The sequence below is a fragment of the Entelurus aequoreus genome, linkage group LG28 (assembly GCF_033978785.1).
Source record: "Entelurus aequoreus isolate RoL-2023_Sb linkage group LG28, RoL_Eaeq_v1.1, whole genome shotgun sequence".
Taxonomy (NCBI): Eukaryota; Metazoa; Chordata; class Actinopteri; order Syngnathiformes; family Syngnathidae; genus Entelurus; species Entelurus aequoreus.
This window is the reverse complement of record NC_084758.1, coordinates 14,817,715-14,834,288: the sequence shown is the minus strand read 5'-3', so window position 1 is coordinate 14,834,288 and position 16,574 is coordinate 14,817,715. Positions and strand designations below refer to the sequence as shown.

The following is a 16,574-nucleotide window of genomic DNA, read 5'->3' as shown; positions in this document are numbered from 1 at the left end:
GTATAAGTCGCATTTTTTGGGGAAATTTATTTGATAAAATCCAACACCAAGAATAGACATTTGAAAGGCAATTTAAAACATATAAAGAATAGTGAACAACAGGCTGAATAAGTGTACGTTATATGACGCACAAATAACCAACTGAGAATGTGCCTGGTATGTTAACGTAGCATATTATGGTAAGAGTCATTCAAATAACTATAACATATAGAACATGCTATACGTTTACCAACAATCTGTCACTCCCGATCGCTAAATAACATGAAATCTTCCTCCCCGGTGTCGCTCATGGTATGCCCCGCTGCTGCTGCTCGATCGCCGTTTTCTGCTGCATATTCACTACGTCCAGCTTGTAATCTGCAGTATATGATTTCCTTTTCGGTGCCATTTTAGTTCAGTCCTTCTCAGTTTTTATAAGTTACCCCAAACGTTGATGCGATCCATTTTAATAGCTCCGGCAGTAGCGTATAGCATATAGCAGTTAGCATTCCAAAACCCACAATACACTTCTGCCATGACCCGCCCCCCCACCGAATTCTTATTGGTTGGCGTGTGAGTGACGATTGCTGACGTGTGTGTGACGATGGCTGCCATTTGCTTTGTCGCTCACGCGAATGAGATAAATATTATTATTTGATATTTTACGGTAATGTGTTAATAATTTCACACATAAGTCGCTCCGGAGTATACGTCGCACCCAAGGCCAAACTGAAAAAAACTGCGACTTATAGTCCGAAAAATACGGTATATGAGAGACAGAGAGACATACACACACACACAGGTGTACATATTACATTAACATAATGGATTAATAATTAATATAATTGGATATTAGTATTTAAAAGTTGAACTCCTACCTTGTTTACTTTTGTGACATCCTCCTTAAAGTTTTGTAATAAGTCAGAAATATCAAGCAGCTAAAATGCGCCAAACATGATAAGTTTTGCATTTTCCCGTCATGCTTTGTAATGGATTTAAATGGGTGTCATTCTGTTTTTTTATGGTGCATGGACAATGTTTATAATATCCACAAATTGTCTTATATTGTGTTATGTGTGACCATGTCTGTTGGCATTTTGTGTTCGTTCGATAGGGAAGGTTGTTTACATTGGGTCATATAAGTAAATGCAGTGTCTAGTTTCATTCAAATCATGATAAGTGGTCATAGACCTGAATTACTCATGTTGTCCTCAAGATTGTGATAACGCAGCAGCATATTAATTGACTTTAAAAAGGAATTGAAATCTCCCTCCGGAGAGATTTCTTATGACTCATGACTTCTCCTTGGCCAGACCGTAGTTTGAACACCACTGTTCTAGATGCTCATTTATCACAAAGTAGTTGTCGGTGGCGGCTCTCACGAGGTCTGTAATGATTAGTTGTAGCAAACGCAGAATGCACTCTTGTTGTTGACAAGGGTATGAAAGGAAATAAGTTTGAATAATACTTAAAGTGATCAAAATACTAATTATTACATGTTATCGTGAAATTGTGTTTTTGTAGGGCTAGCCGATAAAACGATTAAAGTATATATCGCCAGGGACATGTAATCGATATCAATAAAACACGCGTTCAAACTTTTTTTCTTTGTCGGGAAAAAAACTGAAGTTACGAAGTAAGGTTGGTTTGCATGAAGAAAGGCACTCGCTGTCTGGTACCTGAGCAGTGCAGGAAGTAATCACTGATCAATGGGAGTGACACGCTAACAGCCAATCAGGTAAAAATTAGCACAATTTTGTTACACTGTAATGATAATTTCTTACTTATTACTTATTTTTGCACCTTCATTTTAAGAAGTTAACATAGACTTAGACAAACTTTATTAATCCACAAGGCAAATTGTTCCACACAGTAGCTCAGTTACAAAGGATGGAAAGGATAATGCAGGTATAAAGTAGACTAAAATGTACCTTACCATAGTCTCAATATAAAATATAACATATATGTAATATTTACATATTATATATACAGTATATAATATATACTGATATATTATTAGGGACCGAGTCCCTTTGGGACAGAGGACCCTATTGTATTTCTAGCGTTTTGTTATTATACCGCCGCCTCTTTGAGCTGTAATTTGACCCCCTTTACATGCTTCAAAACTCACCAAATTGGACACACACATCAGGACTGGCGAAAATTGCAATCTAATCAAAAAACCAAACCCCAAAACTCAAAATTGCGCTCTAGCGCCCCCTAGGAAGAAAACACAGACAAAACTGCCTGTAACTCCCAGTAGGAATGTCGTAGAGACATGAAACGAAAACCTCTATGTAGGTCTCACTTGACACTGACAACCCCCAGCAACAATCAACAGGAAGTTTGCAATTCCCCCTTCAAAACAAAAGGTGTGTAAAAACAGTCACCTTTTTTCAAACATTATCTCCTCTGAGCGCGTTTGTCGTGTCAGCTTCAAATTAGCACAGGAGAGAGATTGAACCCTTCTGATTAAAAGTTGATGAAAGAGTTTTAATTACTGCTCCGGTTTGGATTTTATGAGCCCTCAAAGTCGGTCCCGTCCATCGATGCTTGCAGCTTTAATTATATTATATTTTTATATAATATATACAATATATAACATCCCAATTACCACGTACAATATTACAGTATATGTAACAGCTGCAGCAAAAAAAGGGCAGCATAAAATAGAGAGTAGATCCAGCAGAAAATATACATTATAAACAAAGAGAGGTAGCTAACATAGAAGCGGTCAGGTAATAGATAGATATCATCTATTGCTGTATGGCGAGTGATTATACGGCTGGATGGAGTGCGGAATGAAGGAGTTTTTGAATCAAACACGGTGGGAACAAAGCTGAAGGAGCCTGTTGGGAGTATGAGCTCTGCTGTCCCTCAATTGTCTGGTGGAGTGGGTGGGCAGGATTGTCCTTGATGGCGAGCAGTTTGTCCAGTGTCCTCCTGTCCCTCACTGACACAAACGCCTCCAACTGCGTACCAATAGTTTGGCCGGCTTTCCGGATCAATTTGTCAATCCAGTTTAAGTCCCTTTTGCTGGTGCTGCTCCCCCAACAAACCACTGCAAAGTACAGGGCACTGGGCCACAACAGACTGAAAAAAAGATCTCCAACAGCTTGCTGCACACATTAAAGGACCTAAGCCCCCTCAGGAAAAAAAGGTCTGCTCATGTCCTTGTATGCAGCTTTGCTGTTGTCCTTCCAGTCCAGTCTGCTGTTCAAGTGGACTCCTAGGTACTTGTACTGCCCCACTACTGCCACCTCCCGGACATTTCCTAGCATAGCTGAGGGGATTATAATCAGAGGAAGGTTACATTTGAAATAAAAAATTTATAAAAATATAAAACACTTCATCGTGATACAATATCATATACCATATCGCCCAGCCCTACGTTTTAGGATGAGGTCTTTTTAGGCAGTGTAGCAGACTCCCCATTATCTGCGTTGTTAACTGCTGAAAGTTTTTTTACTATCTGGAGCGCCCAGGAAAGGGAAAGATGTGTGTTCTTGTCTCTCATAGAGATTGTGGATGTTGGACAAAGTTCCAAAACAAGCATGATGTCAAGCAGTTGAGGCAATTTGTGGCTGGTAAAGAGGAGGTCCAGTGTGGTCACAGCAGCTTAAACGTACACGTGTCCACCTGATTTTTGCAGAAGCTTTTCTGGAGAGGACAGCGACATTGAGGGGATGGAGGTGATTGGCGAGGATGGAGAACCCTTGGATGAGGATGATCTGGAAACTTTGGAGGAAGCTGAAGAAGAAATGGACACAGAGGAAGAAATTGATACTGAAGACTGCTTGTCGAAAGTTGAAGGTGGATCTTCTCTTGAAAAGACAACTCATCTATACACCGTTCCAAATAGGTGATGGTTCAAAGTGTTTTCAGGTGAAAAAGAGGAAGAGAAGGCTGATGGTGAGAAGCTCGACAAAGAGCAACATTCTAACGGCGAAGAAAAGACCAACAACGAGGTTAGGACTCTTAATATCGCCATCCGAGCATCTTCATTGGTATCACTTAGCAGGGAGCCAGCTGATATAATGGGGTACTCAGATGGTAGAGCGGCCGTGCCAGCAACCGGAGTGTTCCAGGTTCGATTTCAGCTCCCGCCATATTAGTCACTGCTGTTGTATCCTTGGGCAAGACACTTTACCCACGTTAAGTTAAAGTACCACTGATAGTCACACACACACTAGGCGTGGTGAAATTACTTTCTGCGTTTGACCCATCCCCTTGTTCCACCCCCTGGGAGGTGAGGGGAGCAGTGAGCAGCAGCGGTGGCCGCGCTCGTTGCTCCCAGTGCCACCCACACTGGTTTAAATCTAGCTTAAAGATGGAGATAATGGCTTTCACTATGTAAAGCGCTTTGAGTCTCTAGAGAAAAAGCGCTATATAAATATAATTCTCCTCACTTCACTAAAATCATACTGATTTTTCTTTAACGTATGGAAGCCAGTTTCCGCCACTAAAAAAAAAAGTTAATTAAACACCCACAGGCGGTAGAAAATGGATGAAGGGATGGGTAATTAAAAAGTTGAAATTAAGAAATAAGTGTTGAAATTATGAGATAAAAAGTAATAATAATGAGATAAAAAGCCGTCATTTTGAAATAAGTTGAAATCTTGAAATAAAAAGTCACAATTATGACATTAAAAGTCAAAATTATGAGATGATAAATCGAAATGTTGAGATAAAAAGTTGAAATTATGAGATATTTTACACAACAGTTACAGTAGCAGCTCTTTGGCATGAGCTCTCCTCAGACATGGGTGGTGAAAACATTGAGGATTATTTTAGATGTGGCTTGGATGTGGCTTTACAACTGAGGATATTTTTCTTTTCCTTGCAATTTCATGTGGAATTATATTTGGCAAATGTATTTCAAGCAAGAAAAGGCTCTGATATGGAAAGAATGAAACTCATTGAACAACAGCTGGTCTGTGCCATGCTTCCAGGTGGATTATCGCATAATTATAACTTTCTTCTTTAATAATTGTGACTTTTTATCTCATAATTATGACTATTCGAAAATTTAGACTTTTTATATCATAATTATGACTTTATCTCACAATTTTGACTTTTTGTCCCATTATTCAATTATGACTTTTTAATACCATAATTATGACTTTTTATCTCATAATTTCGACTTTTTATCTAATTATTTCAACTTTTTATTTTATGACTTTCATTCCATAATTTTGATGTTTTATCTCTCAATTATGACTTTTTATTTCATAATTGTCTTTTTATCTCATAATTTTAACTTTTTATCTCATGACTTTCATTCCTTAATTTTGACGTTTTATTTTATAATTATGACTTTTTATTTCATAATTGTCTTTTTATCTCAAAATGTGTCTCCTCAGTTCCCAAACGTTTACTGAGTGTTGTTAAAAGGAAAGGCCATGTAACACAGGGGTGAACATGCCCTTTCCCAACTACTTTGGCACGTGTTGCAGCCATGAAATTCAAAGTTAATTATTATTTGCAACCAAAAAAAAAGTTTATGAGTTGAACATCAAATATCTTGTCTTTGTAGTGCATTCAATTTAATATGGGTTGAAAAGGATTTGCAAATATTGGTATTCCGTTTTTATAACACAATTTTCCAACTCATATGGAAATGGGGTTTGTATCTAATAATTTTGACTTTTTAGTCTCATAATTCAGACTTTTTACGACACAATTATAACTATCTCATTATTTTGACTTTATCTAATAATTTCGACTTTTTATCTGATAATGACTTGTCATAATTCTGACTTTTTATCTTGTAATTTCGATTTTTGATCTTATTATTATAACTTTTTGATCTTAATTATGACTTTTTATCTCATAATTTAGATTTTTTATGTCATGATTATGACTATCTCATAATTATGACTTATGTCATAACTTTGATTTATCTCATAATTTTGACTTTGTATCTAATAATTTTGACTTTAATCTCATAATTCAGATTTGTTTACGTCATAATTATAACTATCTCATAATTTCGACTTTTCATCTAATATTTTCGACTTTTTATCTGATGATGACTTTTATCATAATTCCTACTTTTTATCTCATAATTCTGACTTTTTATCCCATAATTCTGATTTGTTAATGTCATAATTTTGATTTTTTTTCTTGGGACTTTTTATCTCAAAATGTTGTCTTTTTATCTCATAATTTCGATTTTTTATCTCATAATTATTACTTTTTTAATCTCGTAATTATGAATCACCATTTTGGTATTTTTTATTTTTGAGTGGCGTAAATCGGCTTCCATAGATATTGATACTTCCTACAAATGATTGCTGGTGGCACACATATTGACTTTTTAGTGTGTGTGTGTGTTCCTGCAGCGGGAAGCAGACTTCCCAGTGGACTTGGATGACTGCATCACACTGGATGAAGTAGGAGAGGTGCAGAGCAGCGACAAAGGTATGGACGCTTCTTGCGACCTATTTGATGTTTGTGTTGAAAAACTGTCATTCACGAATTGTATGATTGAACCGCAGGTGAAGAAGATGAGAATGTGCAGGTACTCAGCCTCTACCACCTGTTTGTTGTCGTTTTGTTGAGGCAAGTTGCTCACGGGCTTGTTGTTTTCCATCAGCAGAAGTCTCGAGTGGTCTCCATACTGCATCTGCCGAATAACTATTACAAAGCCAAAGACTTCATCGGTCTTTTTAAAAGACACGGGAAGCCAGTGCGCCGCTTCATTTTGCAAGGTCAACAGAGGGTATGAAAAACAATTGTTTTTACAGTGCAGCCCATTTAAGTCATTCCTGTTTATGTCGACAAACTCAACCAACTCGTCAAGTCCTGTCCACATGTCTTGTAGAATTTAGAAATGTCATCATTGAAACCACAACATAACTCCTGTCTATTGACAAAACCTGAACACAGTGACTTCCTAAGTCAGATTCAAAATAAAAGCTAGGCAGTGTTACCTGGAATCTACCTAGGGATAGCTACCAAATTCTGGGTATTGACTGAATTTTGTTGGTACTACCCAGTACCATCCCATCCATCCATTTTTCTACCGCTTGTCCCTCTCGGAGTAGCGGGGGGGGGCTGGAGCCTATCCCAGGTGCACTTGAGTGAAAGGCAGAGTACTTGCCATGTAAAATCGCTAATGCTAATCGTAAACTGGCTATGGCAAATCCAATGTAAATTAGCATCAAGCTAGGGCTGGGCGATATGGACGAAAAAGTATATCTCGATATATTTTTACTTAAACTCGATGTATGTAAACAAAAATTGAGCTGTTTGGCCACAATACCCAGCAATATGTTTGGAGGAGAAAAGGTGAGGCCTTTAATCCCCGGAACACCATCCCTACCGTAAAGCATGCTGGTTGGTGGTATTATGCTCTGGGCCTGTTTTGCTGCCAATGGAACTGGTGCTTTACAGAGAGTAAATGGGACAATGAAAAAGGAGGATTACCTCCAAATTCTTCAGGACAACCTAAAATCATCATTTCAGAGGTTGGGTCTTGGGCGCAGTTGGGTGTTCCAACAGGACAATGACCCCAAACACATCAAAAGTGGTAAAGGAATGGCTAAATCAGGCTAGAATGAAGGTTTTAGAATGGCCTTCCCAAAGTCCTGACTTAAACGTGTGGACAATGCTGAAGAAACAAGTCCATGTCAGAAAACCAACAAATTTAGCTGAACTGCACCAATTTTGTCAAGAGGAGTGGTCAAAAATTCAAGCAGAAGCTTGTGGATGGCTACCAAAAGTGCCTTATTGCAGTGAAACTTGCCAAGGGACATGTAAGCAAATATTAACATTGCTGTATGTATACTTTTGACCCAGCACATTTGCTCACATTTTCAATAGACCCATAATAAATTCATAAAAGAACCAAACTTCATGAATGTTTTTGTGACCAACAATTATGTGCTCCAATTACTCTATCACAAAATAATAAGAGTTGTAGAAATGATTGGACACTCAAGACAGCCATGGCATTATGTTCTTTACAAGTGTATGTAAACTTTTGACCACGACTGTATAAATCGCCCGCTTCAATATTCCCTCTTCTCTTCTACGACTCTCTCGTTGTCATTTGGGATGTCTGTTGTGATTTCTCTTCCTGGTTCCATGACCTGCCGTATCTTGCCTCTGATTGGCCTGTCCCTAATGTTTTGCCATAATCTCAACCAATCGTGACTAGGGATTATGTTTGATAAGGAATTATCGAGTTCGAGCCTATTATCGAATCCTCTTATCGAACCGATTCCTTATCGATTCTCTTATCGAGTCCAGATAGGTTGTTGTATATGGAAAAAAACACACAATATTTGGTTTAACAAAAGCTCACTTTTATTATATAATAAAAAAATAAAATCTAATAAATAAATAAATATTGACTGTTACCCACCTAAAAAAATAAAATAAAATAAATAAATATTGACTGTTGTTACCCAAAGTATATTAAGTGGGATTTTTCAGAGAAAAAAATATATACAGTAACACAAAAACAACCTGTCTCTGTGATCACTATAGGTGTATAAATAATAATATAGTGTTAAATAAAATCAGTCCCTTGGGCACAAAACCGAAAATAATACAGCTCTCCAAAAAGTGCACTTCTGCTGCTATTTGACATAACTGTTTGTTATGATGCTTTGACATTTTTGCACTTTATTTCTTTATTGAAAGAACATTCTATGAAGAGAAAAGTTGTTTGCAAATGTGGTTACAATGCTAAAAAATGAAAAGTTAAAGCTAAAAAAAGAAATACACTTTATTGAGTTAACATTATTTCTTTATAGGGGGGAAAATTTTATGAGCTAGAGAATATAACAACTACACTACCCAGCATGCAACGGGAGTTACGAGCATGCTCGGTAGCCCCGAAAAGTGTTGCATGTTGCCACGCTGTGAAAGTAAACGTCAAGAACTCAGCCAACACGCCTCGTCTGCATTATTTATAATTAGACAGACAACACATCTACAGTGTGATTTTGTTTTGTTTACAAGGAAAGAAAAACAAAAGTTAAAAAAGGGAGATGTCATATATGGATGTGCTGCGGTTGTTTTAAGAACGTTGCGACAGCTGCCGTAAAGGAGGTGCGTTGCTAGCCTGGTTGCTATGTTTCCGGTTGGTCGTAAAAGTGTTCGTCATGTGTCTTACCCTGCTAAAATCTCTCAGTAAAGTTATTCGATGTATTTTAGCTTTTGTTTTGATCATTATTACACCTTGGAGCGCTTTTTCCCGTCCATTGTTTTCCTGCTTTCGCTATCTGCGCCTAATGACTGAGCTACATGACGTCATTTCTTGTGATGTCCCACGGAGCATTTCTGGTCGGGACGGGATTCGAATAAAGAATCAACTCTTTTCCTTTACTATAGTGGTCTCGATAACGGGTACCGGTTCTCAAAAAGGGATTCGAGTCCGAGGACTCGGTTCTTTTCTTATCAAACAACCGGGAAAACCGGTTTCGAGTATCATCCCTAATCGTGACTCATCATAGTAAACAACCAACTAATCATGGATGTTCTTATTCGTGCAAGCATGTCTCGGAAGGAGGAAGGGGAAGGGTTTAGTAGCCCATGGGGGAGATCAAGGAACATAACACATAAGCGGCGTTTGGTCATTTTAATGTGAAATAAATTATATCGATATTACGATATTTTCTTAATTCCTATCTTGTTTAAAAATATATCAATATATCTTACAAACCTAATATATCGCCCAGCCCTAGCTAGCGCATTTTGGAAGTGTGGAGCCTTATTTTACGTCAGAGTGTTTTTTGCCAAGCATACTTTGCTTTGTTGGTGTTGAAAATTGCAACATGACTTAGAAGGAGTTTGGCTGAGTTCACCCTGAGTGCTGCTTGACTGATAGTTTTTTTGAGCTGCTGTTTAGTCTGCAACCGGACGTAACGTCCTGTGCATCATAGTCAACAAAAAGGCACAAAATGGCCACAGTTTGATTTTACGTGAATTGATAGTAGTAGTACCGACGGATTCAGTCGGTGCCTATAAAAGTACCAAACTCGATACTCAATCTTAGTGAGGCAAGAGCACATCCGACACTCTGCATTGTTTGAAAATGTTCAAGAAGCGATTTTTTAAAATGTTTTTTTAGGCCATCTTCTTTCTTACTCGCTGCAGCCAAGAGAAGCTTTTGTAACCTGTAACCCAGAGGTGTCCAAACTGCCGGCCAATTGCGGCCTGCCTGCGATTTCATTTTGGCCCGCGAGACGTCACAAGTTTAATACGGAATCTGGCCCTCGGTGGTTTTAGTACGCAGGAGGAAGACGATGACACAATGATTAAAGGCTGACTTTTCATATACCGGCTGGTTATTTTGATAACGTACAGGCGAGCACTTTGTATTACTTTGCACCGTTGTATTATTTGTACTCTGCACGAATGCTGTTCGCCATGTCAAAGATGTGAAAGTTTGATTGAATGATTGAAAGATTTATTGTTAATAAATGGGACGCTTTGCGTTCCCAAACAGTCATCTCTGTCCCGACAATCCCCTCCGTGGTAGCAGGAACCCCTATATACTACGGTAATTACACATCAAAACCCTGCGGCTTATAGTCTGGTGCGGCTTATATATGGAGCAATCTGTATTTTCCTCTAAATTTAGCTGGTGCGGCTTATAGTCAGGTGCGGCTTATAGTCCGGAAATTACGGTATATTAGAAAATAACCTCATGGCAATGACCGCTGTCATTTGATTATAATAATAAGAGAATGTTGTCTGTCTTTCTGTGTTGGCGATGAGGTGGGGACTTGTCCAGGGTGTACACCGCCTTCCACCCGAATGCAGCTGAGATAGGCTCCAGCACCCCCCGCGACCCCGAAAGGGACAAGCGGTAGAAAATGGATGGATGGATGGGGATTTAAGTTGTTATTTAGTCAGGTTTGGGACAGGTGTGCTGCTGGTGTAGCCACAGTGTGCATGTCTGATGTTGCTCACATGGGCTCCACTGAATGCTCAGGGAGTTTTGGCGTTTGCTCACACACATGAAAAATTAGAGGGAACATTGCACACAACGTCAACATACATGGTCACACATAACAATCTGCTCACTGAATTTTGTGGATATTATTAAATACGTCCAAGCACAACAAATAATTCAAAATTACACCCATTTAAAATCCCCTGCAATGCATGATGGGATAAATGCAAAACACTCTCCACAATGTTTTGCGCATTTTAGCTGCTTGACATTTCTGATTGATTAAAAAACTTTAAGGAGGTCGTCACGTAAGTGTAATACAAAGTAGGAGTCGAACTTTCACATACTCCTAATATCCAATTATATTAGTTATATATCCATTATATAAATGTAATATGTATTTAGTTATATATATATATATATATATATATATATATATATATATATATATATATGCATATATATATATATGCATATATATATATATATATATATATGCATATATATATATATATATATATATATATGCATATATATGCATATATATATATATATGCATATATATATATATATATATATATATATATATATATATATATATATGTATGTATGTATGTATGTATGTATGTATGTATGTATGTATGTATGTATACACACACAGTATCGGCCGTGTGTGTGTGTGTGTATATATATATAGTTTACGAGCAGTCGGCTCTTAGCCCCCGGACCAATTTTTTTTTTAGCCCAATGCGGCCCCCAAGTTTGGACACTACTGCTGATGAAAACTACTAATGAAAAGGTTTCGTTATAGTTTACACACCAAATAAAGTATGGCGTAAATCGGTTTGAATTGAGAATCAATTCTAAATCAAATCGTCACCCCTAGAAATTAATCATATTAAGTTGTGGGTGTCTGTGAGATTCACATTTCAGTTACTTTTTATGGATCTGGGGCCGTATTTATCAAGCTTCTTAGAATTACTCCTAAGAAGTCTACTAAAAGTTGACTTATGAGTAAAGAAATTATTCGCTGAAAGCTGCACTTAAAAGTTAGTTATCAAGCGTCTTACTCACACTTTCATTACGACATTACTATGTGCCGTAAACGGAATTTTAGGTGACGTAATTTCTGTGTCCATAGAAATGACCAATCACGGAAGGGAATCCCTTGTCTAAGAATAAAGAAATATCTTAGAAATATTTAAGTGGCTCCTCTCTGAGCTGCCACCTTACCGTGGTAGAGGAGTTTGCGTGTCCCAATGATCCTAGGAGCTATGTTGTCCGGGGGCTTTATGCCCCCTGGTAGGGTCTCCCAAGACAAACTGGTCCTAGGTGAGGGATCAGACAAAGAGCAGCTCGAAGACCTCAATGAAAAATAAAAACTATGGACCCAGACTTCCCTCGCCCGAACGCGGGTCACCGGGGCCCCCCTCTGGAGCCAGGCCCGGAGGTGGGGCACGATGGCGAGCGCCTGGTGGCCGGGCCTGTCCCCATGGGGCCCGGCCGGGCACAGCCCGAAGAGGCAACGTGGGTCCCCCCTCCAATGGGCTCACCACCCATAGCAGGGGTCATAGAGGTCGGGTGCGATGTGAGCTGGGCGGCAGCCGAAGGCAGGGCACTTGGCGGTCCGATCCTCGGCTACAGAAGCTAGCTCTTGGGACGTGGAACGTCACCTCGCTGGGGGGGAAGGAGCCTGAGCTAGTGCGCGAGGTGGAGAAGTTCCGGCTAGACATAGTCGGACTCACTTCGACGCACAGCAAGGGCTCTGGAACCAGTTCTCTCGAGAGGGGCTGGACTCTCTTCCACTCTGGCGTTGCCGGCAGTGAGAGGCGACGGGCTGGGGTGGCAATTCTTGTTGCCCCCCGGCTCAGAGCCTGCATGTTGGAGTTCAACCCGGTGGGCGAGAGGGTAGCTTCCCTCCGCCTTGGGTCGGGGGGGCGGGTCCTGACTGTGGTTTGCGCTTACGCGCCGAGCCGCAGCTCAGAGTACCCATCCTTTTTGGATTCACTCGAGGGAGTACTTGAGAGTGCTCCCCCAGGTGATTCCCTCGTTCTACTGGGGGACTTCAACGCTCATGTTGGCAGCGACAGTGAAACCTGGAGAGGCGTGATTGGGAAGAATGGCTGCCCGGATCTGAACCCGAGCGGTGTTTTGTTATTGGACTTTTGTGCCCGTCACAGATTGTCCATAACGAACACCATGTTCAAACATAAGGGTGTCCATATGTGCACTTGGCACCAGGACACCCTAGGCCGCAGTTCCATGATCGACTTTGTAGTTGTCGTCGGATTTGCGGCCTCATGTTTTGGACACTCTGGTGAAGAGAGGGGCGGAGCTTTCTACCGATCACCACCTGGTGGTGAGTTGGCTGCGATGGTGGGGGAGGATGCCGGACAGACCTGGCAGGCCCAAACGCATTGTGAGGGTTTGCTGGGAACGTCTGGCAGAGTCTCCTGTCAGAGAGAGTTTCAATTCCAACCTCCGGAAGAACTTTGAACATGTCACGAGGGAGGTGCTGGACATTGAGTCCGAATGGACCATGTTCCGCGCCTCTATTGTCGAGGCGGCTGATTGGAGCTGTGGCCGCAAGGTAGTTGGTGCCTGTCGTGGCGGTAATCCTAGAACCCGTTGGTGGACACCGGCGGTGAGGGATGCCGTCAAGCTGAAGAAGGAGTCCTATCGGGTTCTTTTGGCTCATAGGACTCCTGAGGCAGCAGACAGGTACGGACAGGCCAAGCGGTGTGCGGCTTCGGCGGTCGCGGAGGCAAAAACTCGGACATGGGAGGAGTTCAGGGAGGCCATGGAAAACGACTTCCAGACGGCTTCGAAGCGATTCTGGACCACCATCCGCCGCCTCAGGAAGGGGAAGCAGTGCACTATCAACACCGTGTATGGTGAGGATGGTGTTCTGCTGACCTCGACTGCGGATGTTGTGGATCGGTGGAGGGAATACTTCGAAGACCTCCTCAATCCCACCAACACGTCTTCCTATGAGGAAGCAGTGCCTGGGGAATCTGTGGTGGGCTCTCCTATTTCTGGGGCTGAGGTTGCTGAGGTAGTTAAAAAGCTCCTCGCCCGGAGTTCCTTAAGGCTCTGGATGCTGTGGGGCTGTCTTGGTTGACAAGACTCTGCAGCATCGCGTGGACATCGGGGGCGGTACCTCTGGATTGGCAGACCGGGGTGGTGGTTCCTCTCTTTAAGAAGGGGAACCGGAGGGTGTGTTCTAACTATCGTGGGATCACACTCCTCAGCCTTCCCGGTAAGGTCTATTCAGGTGTGCTGGAGAGGAGGCTACGCCGGATAGTCGAACCTCGGATTCAGGAGGAACAGTGTGGTTTTCGTCCTGGTCGTGGAACTGTGGACCAGCTCTATACTCTCGGCAGGGTCCTTGAGGGTGCATGGGAGTTTGCCCAACCAGTCTACATGTGTTTTGTGGACTTGGAGAAGGCATTCGACCATGTCCCTCGGGAAGTCCTGTGGGGAGTGCTCAGAGAGTATGGGGTATCAGACTGTCTGATTGTGGCGGTCTGCTCCCTGTATGATCAGTGCCAGAGTTTGGTCCGCATTGCCGGCAGTAAGTCGGACACGTTTCCAGTGAGGGTTGGACTCCGCCAAGGCTGCCCTTTGTCACCCATTCTGTTCATAACTTTTATGGACAGAATTTCTAGACGCAGTCAAGGCGTTGAGGGGATCTGGTTTGGTGGCTGCAGGATTAGGTCTCTGCTTTTTGCAGATGATGTGGTCCTGATGGCTTCATCTGACCAGGATCTTCAGCTCTCACTGGATCGGTTCGCAGCTGAGTGTGAAGCGACTGGGATGAGAATCAGCACCTCCAAGTCCGAGTCCATGGTTCCTGCCCGGAAAAGGATGGAGTGCCATCTCCGGGTTGCGGAGGAGACCCTGCCCCAAGTGGAGGAGTTCAAGTACCTTGGAGTCTTGTTCACGAGTGAGGGAAGAGTGGATCGTGAGATCGACAGGCGGATCGGTGCGGCGTCTTCAGTAATGCGGACGCTGTATTGATCCATTGTGGTGAAGAAGGAGCTGAGCTGGAAGGCAAAGCTCTCAATTTACCAGTCGATCTACGTTCCCATCCTCACCTATGGTCATGAGCTTTGGGTTATGACCGAAAGGACAAGATCACGGGTACAAGCGGCTGAAATGAGTTTCCTCCGCCGGGTGGCGGGGCTCTGCCATCCGGGGGGAGCTCAAAGTAAAGCCGCTGCTCCTCCACATCGAGAGGAGCCAGATGAGGTGGTTCGGGCATCTGGTCAGGATGCCACCCGAACACCTCCCTAGGGAGGTGTTTAGGGCACATCCGACCGGTAGGAGGCCACGGGACACAGGACACGTTGGGAAGACTATGTCTCCCGGCTGGCCTGGGAACGCCTCGGGATCCCCTGGGAGGAGCTGGACGAATGGCTGGGGAGAGGGAAGTCTGGGTTTCCCTGCTTAGGCTGCTGCCCCCGCGACCCGACCTCGGATAAGCGGAAGAAGATGGATGGATGGATATTTAAGTGGACAATGGGAGTGTATATTTTGACAATAAACTACAAAGTAATACAAAACAAACAAACAATATTGGCAATGAATCAAAAATAAATGTTTCCTTTTCTTTCCAATTCATTAATTAGGCAACTAATTTGAAACTGGTGTGGGTGGCTCTATATATAATAATATATATAATATATATATATATATATAAAACAAATACCCGCTCTGTCTAAACGATACCGTTTGATCAGCTGCTCGTCATCAAACAAAGCCAGGACATCCTTCCGCTCCCTGAACGTTCGCGCACGTCTCTCTCGCCTCAGTGCCATCCCCCGCTGGCAACTCCTAACCACTTAGGACACCTCTGAAGGTCTCTTAAATATCGTGAAGAGTAGGAGTGATTCTTAGACTTAAGAAAGATGATGAATAGCTTTTATTCTTAAGTTTGAGAGTAAGACTAAATTTCGCAAATTCTCAGGACTTAAGTGTAAAATGGGACTCTAAGACGCTTGATAAATACGGCCCCTGGTTACTACCGTTTAGGTCAGTTGCGTTGCCATTAAGCAACGCTGTTTCAGTACCATAGCTATTTGTGAACGCACCTCGCTGAATGTGACCGTGATTGGAGCATAATGAAAAAGTTTTGTGTGTTTGTGAGGTCGGCAATAAAGTTTGAAAAGAGTGGCAGTTTTTCCGTTGGATTGCTACTGACAAGACGCTACTGTGGGTATTCCCTACATGTAATTGATAGTGACACACTGACATGGCAAAATAAAATCAGGGTTTTCTTTACATGAAAACAAATTAAGTACTATACTTTATGAGAATCCATTGAAATCGAATTTTCACACCAAGAAATGAACCGAATTGAATAGTTAGTAGATGGTTATTTTTTTATCGACCTGGTTGATACCATTCATTATGGAACCGAGTTTTGGTACCCATCCTTAGCAAACATCGTCATTGTCACACGTTGCTTGTTCCAAAAAGCATGTGACGACGTTTGTCTTTCAGGCCTTCATGGAGATGTCGAGCCACACAGAGGCTTTGAGAGCCGTCCGTAAACTAAAGGTTTTCTTCAAGAGGCAATGTCATGTATTTGTCTCCAAAAAATATCCACGCCTGGACTGCGGGTCAGGACCACAAGTGGCACACGAGTCTCTTCCGCAAAGATGCCACACTAACTTTCTCT

General features: G+C 41.8%; 1 protein-coding gene across 4 annotated transcripts in view; it reads left to right on the top strand.

Moving 5' to 3' along the window:
* LOC133644913 (zinc finger protein 638-like) overlaps positions 1-16,574 on the top strand; it is a 58,609-nt gene that overhangs the window by 27,263 nt on the left and 14,772 nt on the right. For 3 of the 4 annotated variants that reach the window (XM_062039665.1, XM_062039666.1, XM_062039668.1), the window contains 6 exons: positions 3,632-3,792; positions 3,865-3,947; positions 6,324-6,402; positions 6,480-6,502; positions 6,578-6,703; positions 16,397-16,515. In XM_062039665.1, the coding sequence (XP_061895649.1) occupies positions 3,632-3,792; positions 3,865-3,947; positions 6,324-6,402; positions 6,480-6,502; positions 6,578-6,703; positions 16,397-16,515 (591 nt within the window). The remainder of the gene's footprint in view (positions 1-3,631; positions 3,793-3,864; positions 3,948-6,323; positions 6,403-6,479; positions 6,503-6,577; positions 6,704-16,396; positions 16,516-16,574) is intronic. The other variant, XM_062039667.1, reaches the window with a different exon arrangement.